This window comes from Gallinula chloropus (genome assembly GCF_964237585.1).
Source record: "Gallinula chloropus genome assembly, chromosome: 3".
Classification (NCBI taxonomy): Eukaryota; Metazoa; Chordata; class Aves; order Gruiformes; family Rallidae; genus Gallinula; species Gallinula chloropus.
The window spans coordinates 60,567,596-60,580,351 of record NC_140087.1 but is presented as its reverse complement, the minus strand read 5'-3'; the positions used below and the strand labels follow the sequence as shown (position 1 = coordinate 60,580,351).

At 44.4% G+C, this 12,756-nt stretch overlaps 1 protein-coding gene across 2 annotated transcripts in view; it reads left to right on the top strand.

Annotated features, from left to right (window-relative positions):
- Positions 1–5,540, top strand: part of KCNH1 (potassium voltage-gated channel subfamily H member 1) — a gene marked incomplete at both ends in the record, with an annotated part of 179,253 nt that extends 173,713 nt beyond the window's left edge. For both annotated transcript variants that reach the window (XM_084261532.1, XM_084261531.1), the window contains one exon: positions 4,692–5,540. In XM_084261532.1, coding sequence (XP_084117658.1) covers positions 4,692–5,540 — 849 coding nt within the window. The remainder of the gene's footprint in view (positions 1–4,691) is intronic.
- Positions 5,541–12,756: the final 7,216 nt, after the last annotated feature.

The following is a 12,756-nucleotide window of genomic DNA, read 5'->3' as shown; positions in this document are numbered from 1 at the left end:
AATAAAATAGTTATTGAGTCATCATAACTGCATGCCACAGTTAGATGTCTATCTGACTGCAGTAATAACTGCCTAGCCTAGCTATTTTCCAAGTTTTTTGCTAATCCAGGCTGATGCCCACACAGTGCTGGTGTTTCTGGCAGCTCAGGATGCTTTCCTGTGGAGCTAAGAGTTTCAGCACCTTTTTCATAAAAATGAAATTACGAAACAAGATTGGGATTGGATGTGCAAAGCATGAACTTTTAGGCCTGGTATTTAAATTTCTTATTATTTCATCTCAGCTCAGGCTCTTTGCCCATATTTTGGTCTTCATGTACTGTTAAAATGTTCCCACAAGATACTTTTTTTTCTGTGTGCTTCTATCTCAGAGAGGATGATGTTATGGAGAACTACGTATTTTGTAAAGGACGGGACCCTGTGTTTGCATGGCATATAACACACAGGCTAGGAGGTTTTTGGGAAAAATGCCCTATCCTTTCCCAGACAAAAATGAATGCTTGGCAAGAGAGGTAATTAGGAACTGGTCCTAAAACTAGATTAGGATTGTTGCCATAATATTTATTAACTTTGATTAGAAACATGGTTGTAGACCTATCAAATTCCACATGAAAATTGCTGTGTAGGTCCAGACCTCTCATCCTTACAATGAGTGAAACCTGTTTTCTTTCCGTATGTACTCTTACTGCTGGTGTGAGCGGGTTTATATACATCAGCATAACAACCAAATTTTCTGAATACCTTGAATGCTGCTGGGGCTGTTTAACCAGTTAAAAATCGCTTTTCCCTCAACAATTCTGAGAAAACATTCCATTTAAAAAGAGTTGTTTGTATTATTATTTATAAGGACTTGCACTTAATCTTAAAAAGACAGCAACAAAACCAATCCAGAATGCAGTTATGTCAAGTCTTTTCAATTACTGCTGAGCTTTGCATAGTTACAACGATTTTGCTTAGTATGTAAATACGAAGCTGTCTTGAGAAAGTATGGCACTGGGGAGCCTGCAAAAAAAAGGGAGGCCAGTGACAGGTTTGGCCGGGCTTCCCAAAGACAAGTTGCTCTCTGACAGGTATTTATCCAGTGTCTTATTAGGTAGTTAAAAGTAGCCAATCCAAGAGACAGAGGCCGTGTCCCTTGGTAAATGGGCATAGATTTGATTTGCACTGCATGAGTGCATCTTGTCACATAAGCCTGTACGTGTACAAGATGTTGAACGGGAGGGGAGACCCGAGGATCGCGGTTCTGCGTACGCACACGCGATTACTGCTGCTGTGTACTTGCCCTGCAGCTGGTGTAAGGCCTCTTGTGGAGAATGGAAATTAGGGGTCTCTCTTTTCACGAGACCCCTAACTAACACGGTAGCAGTTACCCATGGCGAAGGCAGCATTTATGTAGTTGCTCTCTCCACATACATTCCTGTTTCCATTGCAGTTTTATCTCCTGAAGGCAAAGGAGTGGAGGTACTTTCAGGGCCCTGAGGCTGACTGCACAGCAGGAAAGCTGATGGCAGCTCCTCCACATTGGAGTGTGCTTAGCAAGGGCTAATCTGGGCAGTGCAGCGGAAAGCAGTGGGGCTGTGTGGAGATACGCATGGCCAACACCTTGTCTCCCAGCGTTCACCTTTTCACATTTGCTGGTGAAGTTGCTTCTCATGTATTCCCTTACAGAGACCATGCTGTGAGCTGCTTGAGATGCAATGGCTAGTATAAGTATGGATTGGGCTAGCCTGATAATACATTACTGCTTGAGACTTGCTCCATTGCCCTGTCACCTGTGTGGTGCTGCAGCAGGGGCAACTCCTGTTAAATATCATACCCATTTATGTTAGAAAAGCCAGTCATTAAATAGTAAGAGGTACTCAGTGCTTACTGAGCAAAGTGCTGAGAGTGCTGCATGGAGTAGGGGTTGGACTGGACAAGGACTCTATGAAGCAGCCTGGCCTCTAGCTCTTTCAAGCACCCAGGTACCTTCTCCGGTGACCCCTGTCAGGGTGACCACCTGGCCATGCGTCCCTTCTGGGCATGTAAGGAAAGCACACAGCACAGATACATAGATCAGCCTGAGACTGCTCACATCCAAAGTGACATGAGCTCCATTAACCGCCAGACTGTCTGGCACAGCACCGTGCAGGATGTGGATGTCCACACCAACACCAAACACTCCTCCAGGAGAGGAGGGGACTGGGGTACACAGCAGTTTGCAGAGACAGACTGAACCAGCTTATAGTTGCCTTGGCTTGCTGGGGCTTTGTGCCACCAGAGCCAGCCTCAGCTCACTGCTGGAGGGATGCCCTGGGACCCCACCTGGCGTGGCCAGGCACCTGCTGAGCGTGCAGAACAGCTGCCCTGATGCTGCACTGACACTCTTCCCTCAGCTGAAGCGGGGGACTGCTGGTGTGTGGGAAGCCATTAGCCCAGAGCATTGTATTGATTCTCCCTTCCCAGAGAGTAAGTGCTATGCTTTCTCTTCCAAGGACTGTGCTGCTTTGTCTGCTTCCTACTGAGCTCACTGCAGACTCAGTTTCTTGGGGAAAAAAATATCGTCAAGTACCCTGTTTTCTTATTGTTATCCCACATTTAGTTTCCTAATTACAGCCTGGAAATAAAATATCCTCCCTGCTAATTTTATTCTTTTGTATTTGGGAAACACTGCCAAGTCTGACAACGTCTTTCTTCCAAAGATGCAGTGTTAAGATGTTTTTTCCCTGCTTCGCAATGACAAAACTGTCAAGAAATATTGGAGTCAGGAGAAACATGCATTTTATGTGTGCCAGTGAAGCAGTTCTTATTATGTTTGGTTTAAATGAAATCTGTTTGCAACAAAGGGATGGGTTTATTTACACATTTCCTAATAATGAGTTGATTTTGAAAGTTATTTCTATATTGGAGCATAAGAACTTTGAGTGGATTTTCATGGAATCACAGAATGTGTTAGGTTGAAAGGGACCTTTAAAGGCCATCTAGTCCAACCCCCCTGCAGTGAGCAGGAACACCTTTAACTAGGTCAGGCTGCGCACAGCTTCATCGAGCCTGACCTTGAATGCCTCCAGGGATGGGGCCTCCACCACCTCTCTGGTCAGGTTACCAGTGTTTCACCACCCTCAGCGTGAAGAACTTCTTCCTAGTGTCTAATCTAAACCAACCCTGCTCTAGTATAAAACTATTACCCCTCATCTTATCACTACATGTCCTTACAAACAGCCCTTCCCCAGCTTTCCTGCAGGTCCCCTTCAGGTACTGGAAAGCCACTATAAGGTCTCTTCGAGTCTTTTCCAGGCTGAACATTCAAAGTCCAACTCTATCAGTCTGTCTTCACAGGAGAGGTGGTGCAGCCCTCTGATCATTCTTGTGGCCCTCCTCTGGACTCACTCCAACAGGTCCATGTCCTTCTTGCACTGAGAGCTCGAGCTGGATGTGATACTCAGGTGGGGTCTCACCAGAGCAGAGTAGAGGGGCAGAATCACCTCTCTCAATCGGCTGGGCACACTTGTTTTGATGCAACCCAGGATCTGATTGGCCTTCTGGGCTGCAAGTGCACATTGCTGGCTCGTGTCCAGCTTTTCACACATGTCCAGCTTTTCACACCCCCAAGCCTTTTTTTACAGGGCTGCTCTCTATCACATCATCCCCCAGCATGTTCTATACTCTGTATTGAAAAATTCAGCTTAGGGGGCCTCCCATAGTTTCAAACCAAACTGCTTACTGGTTCTCCTTTAATACCACTCTTTTGCTTGGAAAATACCACCACCAATGTAAACCACATCGAGTTCTTGAAGAGGATGTGTTCCCATCATGTCCAGAGAAGAAGCATTGCGTGGCTGCACTTCAGTGTTGTGTGGGGCACTGTGAGGCTTTTGTCAGCACCACGAGACCCTTGGGCTGCTCCCACAGAGACGACTTAGCCGACAGGCTCAGGGAGATAGAATTAGGACAGTAGTTGGACAATTAATGTTTCTTTGTGCAAAAAGCATCCCCTTTTCAACAGAAATAAATAAATCAAGATGTGAAGCTCTGTAATCTTCTGTAATAATCAAGCAGTGAACAGCTTCTTCATGTCTCGCAGAGCCCATTCCTCACTGCCCTTGTACCTTTGACTGTAGGACTGACTTGAGCTTTGCCTCATCCCTAAACTTCCAGTTACTTCTAGAAGAGTATGTGGGAGGGAAGAGAGGGCAAGAAGCACTCTGCAAATTGCTCTTGGAGAGTCCGAGTACTCTCTGCTGTGCTGGCGTCATTAGTGGCCAAGCTTTACTAAAATAATATCAGGTATTTTGTGTGGTGTGTAATGAGTGAATAGGGGACGAGACTCATGGAAGACATGGGAATGGCTCTTTGTAATATTAAAAACTTGGTGCTAAACCACAGAGTCAGGAAAACAAATATAAGATGTGAATTAAAACAACGGTGAACAAGTAACTTCATGGGATCGTTGTATATACAACAGCCCTGCCTTGCTGACCCAGCAAGGGAGAAATCTTTTTCTTCTTTTTTTTTCCTTTCTGATGTATGTTTCTATGTATGATATATGAAATAAGCCATGTTCCACACAAGGTAAGACACTTGTTGCTATTAATGTGCAGAGGTGGTGTGCTTTTCAGTTCAGATGAATTCTTTCCAATAATTCTTTCCCTACAACTTTTCCCCCTTAACCAATGTGCAGTTAATCAGACAGAGACATCTCTTTCCTTCTGTAGATCGTGTTCCGGAAAATCAGTGACGTCAAACGTGAAGAAGAGGAGAGAATGAAGAGGAAGAACGAAGCACCTCTGATCTTACCCCCAGACCACCCGGTCCGCCGGCTGTTCCAGAGGTTCAGGCAGCAGAAAGAAGCGCGGCTCGCAGCCGAGAGGGGCAGAGATCCAGATGACCTGGACGTGGAGAAGGGCAACGTTTTAGGGGAGCACTCCTCTGTGCGCTCGGTGGTCAAAGCCAGCGTTGTGACTGTACGGGAGAGTCCGGCGACCCCTGTGTCGTACCAGTCTGCTTCGACGTCGGGGGCCTCCGACCAGGCAAAGCTGCAGGCCCCGACGTCGGACTACGCAGGATGCAAGGTGCCAGGGGAGTACCCCCGACGAAAAGGCTGGGCCAAATTCAAAGACGCCTGCGGGAAAGGTGAAGACTGGAACAAGGTCTCTAAAGCGGAGTCCATGGAGACTTTACCAGAGAGAACTAAAGCTTCGGGAGAAGCTACCCTGAAGAAGACGGACTCTTGTGATAGTGGCATTACAAAGAGTGACTTGCGCTTGGATAACGTTGGGGAGACAAGAAGCCCACAGGACCGCAGCCCCGTCCTCACCGAGGTCAAGCATTCCTTTTACCCCATCCCAGAACAGACTCTTCAGGCCACCATGCTAGAAGTGAAACATGAATTGAAAGAGGACATCAAGGCTTTAAACACAAAAATGACCAATATAGAAAAACAGCTTGCTGAGATACTTAGGATATTAACTTCAAGAAGAAGCTCCCAGTCGCCACAGGAGTTGTTTGAAATATCAAGGCCGCAGTCTCCAGAATCAGAAAAAGACATGTTTGGAGCTAGCTGAGGTGTTTCTTTTTAAAAACAATCAAACAAACAAGCCAACAAAGAAAGAAACAGCCCCCCTAACATTTTAAATTTAATCTTTCTTGAAAATGAGTGAGGGACCAGTTCACTGAGCATGTTCCCTCTGTCTAAAAAGGTACGGTAACAGGAATTGCAACCTCATGTCAAGATGGCAGCTGACTCTGAAGCCTTTTTGACAGCAAGGGTACAGTTTCTAAAGTTTTTCTTTTCTCCATTGGTGCCCATCCCCGCTCCCCCTTTCCCTTCCCACCCCGCTTCCACCCTCTCCCTTGGGATGTTGGAATAAGAATTCTGACAGCAGCAGCCATCCCTGTGAGCCCCAGGTGACCTCTGAGGTTTTTGGAGCATGCCTTACATTGTTAGCTTGGGGTTTGCATATCTGGATAAGCACTTGCAAGGGTGCTTATGTTTTCAGTGTTTGGTGGTTTGTTTGGTTTGGATTTATTTTTTTTGCTGCTGCTGTCACTGTCTCAGTCACCTATACAGCATGTTAAATGCCACAGTCTATTTTCATGTATCTGTTCTAATGCAAAGAGCAGCAGGAGACGTATTTCATTTCAATAGAACATGTGATGCTCAGTCCTGAAGTTACCTTTGAGTGGTAAGAAGGTATAGAAAGATGAAAAATGTACTTTTTAATTGCAAACTGACATATTGCTAAAGCAATTACACTTAACGTCTCCTCACCAACAGTCACAAACTTCGGGCCTGCTGATAAACAGGATCTTCCATATCCTTGTTCACTGAGTCCAGGATACTGGTTTTCAAAAGTTTAACATGTGTCCCAGATATCTTTGGATGTTGTTTCTTTTGCTTTCAGCTCCAGCCACTGGAGGACAGGGTTGGATGTGCAGTGACCTGAGTGCAGCACACTGCACAATGTACTGTGAAGACCAGTAGCAGGTCCCGCAGATTTGCCTCCCCAAGAAAATATACTGTGGCATTTTATGTCTTGGTTTTGCTATGAATCTGCTCTTTTAATTCTTGTTAAATTATAATTCAGAAGTTTCTGTTTTGATAACATTCGTTGTGGCCAAAGGCTTTCACAAAACTTTCAAAGAGGTTAGATTGTGTTGTTTTGCTCTACATCCAGATGTATTGCTCCTGATCTACTCTAGCTAGTAAGCAAATGGATAGCTGAGGTAGAAATACAGTGCTTACTGTATACAAGTGCTATTGTAGCAAGGAAACAAAAAGATCTTCTTAAAGAAGGAGATGTTTCCAAAACTTATATTTTCATAACTTTTTTGGAGGAAGATTGAAGCACTTTACCAAAACTACTGTTCATTATTCATTAGGTAGGGTAGCGTAGCTGTTACCATGGCTTGGGTTGTTATCACCTTGGGATAGAGGTGTGTAGTCACGGTATATTCTCTTCACTGACCCAGAGCATTCACTATTTAACAGTAGGTTAGAGCTCAGAAGCATGGTGCAACACTTTTTTGGGTTCTTCATTTTTAGTGGCAGTAGGTCTTAACACACTGTGGGAGTAGTTAAGTCTTATTCTTTTTCCACGGTACTAAGTCATTTACAAAAAACACACGTTATTTTTGGGGAAGACTTTTGTTCGTGTTACATAGGGAAATGGCACGGAAAACGACTGATTTGAAAAGATTTCTGGTGGCCTGGTGCTTGCACAGTGCAATGCAGAACTGTGTCAGACATCCCTGGGGAAGTGTGAGGTCCACTGATGAACCGGCACAGTGGTGAGGCCATGCTGTGCAACGTGACTAGGTCAGGTCTTGAAGTCAGTGTATTTGTGTCTGTGCCTGTGGTAACTGCCCTGATCTCACAGATGCTGATTTTTTTCCGTGCACAGCACCATGGTTTCCAGGTCCAGAGGCAGCTGGTTTAGGGTTGTCTTCCAGAGGTCTTACACTGTGGTTCCATATTGAAGTGCCCACAGACTCTGAATTCTTACCCAAGGACAGGAATATTCCCAAGAAACAGCTATTGGGACCAAAAAAATCTGTAGGTTACCTCTTCCCTCATTGGAGAGAGGGCAGCAGGGAGGTGACTTGCCCTGAAACCAGGGTGCCATTTCCTTATTTTATTTCTGGTTCCACATTTAGTGTTCCCCAGTGGTACCTGGTGTCTTTTACAGTTGCACACTGCAGGCATGCAGCACAGAGGGAGGCTCTCTCTGACCAAAGTTATGCTGGGTGTTTGGGGCATTAATCACTGTAACTGGCAACAGTTACCTGTGATAACTGGCGTGATCCCCCCAAGAAGTCCATGCACCAATGGTTTCAGTGAGAAACGATGACACAATTCTTCTCTCTAGTCTCCTCTAGCCTGTGAATTCATTAGATAGTGAAACGTTGCCTAAGTAAATACGGGTGGACTAATGTACAAGGATTTATAACTTACCCTAAAGTTCCAGCAAGGTTGTAGAGGCCGACTTGGAGCCAGTTTCCTAATCCAGGCAAATGGCTCGTTGGCGTTACATTATTTTTAAAAAGCTGCAAGTCTTGCTGTATCTAGCAAGCTCCTTGTGAAGGTGTCACCCACCTACCTGCAGCTGGATAAACGTGGACATTAGCTTATGCCAGGTGGATGCAGAAATGTTTGTCACCTCCAAAGAATGTGCCTAACATCTACCCCCAGGGCAGTGCAGGCGTAGAATCAAACGTGCAGCTGCGGGTTACCCTGGCCCTTTGCTGCTGATGGAGGTGGTGTTTCTCAGTGGTATTTTTACATGCCCTCAGGGATCTGTTAAAGGTCATTCTGGTGTTACAGATTGCCCAGGTCTGGAGTCAAGGCAGGGCCAGCCCAAGGAGCCGCATAATTAGCCACCCCTGTGAATAAAGGGACCCAAGTCCCCATTTGCTGGAGGTGTTTCCAGTGCAGCCTGAAGTCCAGTACGATACCTGCACAACCTGTTTGACAATGTCTAGGTGCAGCACAGGGTCCATTTTTAAGGCTTTTATGAGGCTCTTATAAGTACCTATAAAGCCATTTATAATAAATTTATAAAGCCTTCACAGGCTCTGGAATTATGCTTAAAATTTAATGTCTTTTAGGATTACGGCCACATTTGATTTTGTTACGGCCATGAAACTCTGGAGAAGCTCTGGTGTTTACAACGACACCTTCAAGGTGTCTGCTCCAGGTCAGCCCTGACAGCAGTCAATGTCATTCAGATTTGCGCAGCTGTAACTGAGACCAGACCCATTTTATTACCATTTTTATGAACTGGCAGGCACTAAAACTAGTTGTAGGAGACTGCATCATCCCTCAGTAACCCGTATACCTTGTAAGAGAATTTGGAAAAAAATAAGACTGTCTAGGTCTTTGGATTCTCTGGGCTACTGAGTGGTTAAAATGAGCAAGACCTTGCCCGCTATGGCACATGGCTCCTTCCAGCCTCAGACTAGCGCGGACCCGGGCTGCGGCGCCCGGGCTCCACAGATGCGGCACTTCTCCTTCAGAGTGATTGAAAGCACCCGTGTTACAGATCTGGTTTTCTCCATTGAGCCTTACACTTCGATGCCTACAGCTGGACAGCGTGTGTAACCACCGTAATTGTTACTTGTTCTCTCGTTTTACGTGTCAGCTTTTCCTTTTCCTCCTGTCTCTCTCTACACGTTGGCTAAGCCTGCTCACTTGAGCTATTTTTCAGCTTAGAAATGAATGATCTGTTAACACGAGGCTCTGCCCCCTTACAAGCGAGTGCTTGTAGGTACTGTAAGAAAAAAAGGAACACCAGAAAGCCTCAGTTTTAACTGTGTTCTGGCATAGTGCTTCTGCTATGTACCAACCTGCTGTGTAACCTGCATTAATCTAAAAGCGATGGTGTGTGGCTTTTTTACTGTATGATGGAATTAGATCTCAGCCAAAAGCAAGCAGTTGAGAGGAAGAGCCTGGGTTATGAATTGGTAAAATGGAAACTTCTACAAGTTTGTGCTTGAACTGTTAGAAAGCGTACCGATACGCAGCGCAGGGTTAAAAAAGCAAAACCCAACCCTCCCCCCTACCGTGTTCGGATACATTTACTTCTGTCTGGTATTACATGTATACTTCTAAAAACACCATTCTTGCTTTAAATCTCTTTCACAGTGCTGCCCTGAATCCCAGTGAACACCCTGTTTAACAGCTTCGAAGGTGATGTTCTGCTTCTACAGTACTTCACTTTAATGAACCGAACAAGATATTTACTGTGAATATCTGGTGATATATTTTCAATCACTCTTAACCAGTCTGTGAAAGAATTTAATACATGATTTGTCTTTACTATATGAACAACAATGTGTATGATTACACTTGTGCAGATGCGTGTACATACACACGTATATATAATCTCTATGTATAGATAAGTCTGTGGATTGCATTTCTGTTGAGTAAAAGCACATCCTGCATTTAATGATTCCAGTTCAAGAAGGGAGTTTAAATCTTCCCAGTAGACATCCACTGAATGTCCTAGCTAGTATCTTGTTTGTTAACTGTTGAACTTTTAAGGCCACGACTTTTGGTTTCTCTAGTTGGCCTCAATTTTATACTGTTGGTCTGGCGAATACCGTGACTGCGAGAAGATCTGGTGGGCTTTGTGGTGGTCAGGAAAAAGAAAGACTTGTGACATTGGAAAAATGCTGGATCATAGCGGATGGGAATAAGGCTCATAAGCCAGTATTTGTTGCTCACAGTATCTCTGAGGCTAAGCTGCCCTGGTAGTGCTTCTCGTGGCTTCTCCTGCCAGAGAGATGGTGGAATAAATGGATTTCTTTTTCCTGGTACCAGTGGCTGTCTCAAAGGTGCTGAGCCTATCCTTCTTCTCATGGGCAGCATAACACCACGTGGTCGCTGCACCTCTGCTTTCTTGTCCTGGTGTTAGGTGGCAAAAAGCATCTTCCACTGAATTCTTCATTTCCACATCGTCTCCTGTGGGTGTATTGGCAATAACAAAGTCCGTGTTTCAGCTGCACTTTGGATTCATTAAGACAGACCTTTTAGAGAGAGATCATGCAGGGGAAGCTCCAGAAATTTGAGGTGAGGCACAGTAGGTTACTGTACCCTCCAATCTGACATCATAGTTTTGACCACATTGCTGTGGCAAGCATTGATTCAATTAAATAAAGCTTTTCGCAATAAGATATATCCAACATTTAGCCTTAAGACCCTTTCATAAATGATATAATTCAAACTGTGATTCCATTCTCCTTCCTTCTTAACGTTCTGTAGTATTTACAGTGTTGCCTAAAGATGAAGCACTTTGATTAGCTTTCTAAATCTGATCTGGTAATCGCATTTCTTTCTCTACTTACTGCCTTCATATTAGGATAATGAATTACTCCATTAGCCCTCCCCCCTCACAAAACAGAGATGTAACTATGGTCTAAACACATTTGTGTATCAGGGAGCTGCCCTGTCATATCGCAGAAGTGGTTGTTTCAAAGATTTTAATTTCTTTTTTAACAGTTTGACAAAGCTGATGTGGATTTACCTGCGACTGAATTTGTTTCCAGCTGAATGTTGAGTGTTTTGTAAACATGTTTGATGTGTAATCCCAGACCATCTCTGTAACTGGATCTAAATGCCTAATGTTAACAAAACAGTTCGGGGTGTTCACTAACTGTTCTGAAAGGCTCATGGGGTTTTTTTTTCCTTCTTCCCACTGAATCTGTGACCACTAACATAGAGAAAGAATCATTTTAGCTGTAGATGAAAGAAGTTCAATAATCTTGTATCATCAGGATGAACTGCTATATAAAGAAATACCAAGTTTTCTAATGAATGTGTTATATTAATGTACCTACATACAATCAATATTTGTACATCTGTTGGAGACCTGTCTGCGTTTCAATATTTAGCCACCACTGCATGGACACTTTATTGATATGCAGTTAAAGCTTGGGCGCTTTTCAATGTACTTCACTTGTTTTTAATCCTTTCAGAAATCCACCAAATGCTCTAGGTTCTTTTTCTTTGCATTTGTCACTTTGTTCCATGAAGCATGACTAGAAAAAGAGAACGAGTAGATACTATTTTTGTGGTCAGCGAAGCAGCTGCCAGTAGATAGACAGTGAGTGTATGTATGTACGTATGTATACACACTGTCTGGGAATGTTTCAGTTACAAATGCAGCCACCTACATTAACAATATCCCTATTCAACATTTTTAAACAAGCACAAATAATATTTGTAAAAAAAAAGTTTAATTTTATTTATTATAGTAATAAACTATTTTATACATTACAGTCGCTTGGGTGTGCTTCTCTTTGTGTTCAGTCTGTGCTTATAAGATCAAACTGGGGGGGTGGGGGGAGCATCGGTGTGTAAGTTACTCCCTAGAACCTCTGGCTAGCCATTTTGTTGCTGTTGGTTTGTACCTGGAGTGTTACTAGCAGATCCTACTGTTTTGGTTGCGAGTAGTTCAGGTCGTTTCCTCAGATTTCTGTGAGTCGTGTATCAGTACAGTTGGATTTCCATGTCCAGGGTCATTGTAAAGAGAACTCAGGTGTTCTGTAAAGTGAATATCCTGTCACCCCAGGCAGCGTTCAGCACTGTGGTCTCCAGCCTGGGCCAGGTGTCTGCAGAGCAGGATCGAGCTCACGGGAGGACTGTGACCTGTCTGAAACAGTCTTTTGATATCCTGAGGGTACACATGTCTGCAGTCTGTCTGCTGTAGACTCCATTCACTGCTGCAGTATCTGACAACAATTACAAAACTTCTGGAAAACAGCACTGGCAGCCAAAGAGGCTTCTGCTGTCTCATCATCTGCTGCAGAAGAAGGTGACCCTACCATGGACTTACGTGAAGACAAAAACAACAGGAAGGAAGCTGATAGTAGTGTGTCTCCTGCCAGCAACTCTGCTGCAGCAGGCAGCAGCAAGTAATGTTTTGTTGGCTACCTCAGCAAAGAAACTGATAGCCAAAGGTGATGGGAACAGGAGACCCTTTCAGGTCAGGATGGGCATACATGACCCCACCACTGGCAGCAGCCATTCCTCCAGGCAAGCAGCCACTCTGGATGTGTATACAAGGTTTTAGTCTTTGGGATATCAGCCTAGACCCCATGAGCTTCACACCCATTTCTGTGGTTCATTCTGCATCCTCCTGCTTGAGGGTCTGGTGACTACATCTGTCACCTGTATTGCGACACCTCATGGGACTGTGACTCTCGTCAAAAGAACAACAGTAAAGCATAAACTTTTGGACTGCAGAGCTGAGGCTAAACCACTGAGGAGCTATTTTTAAA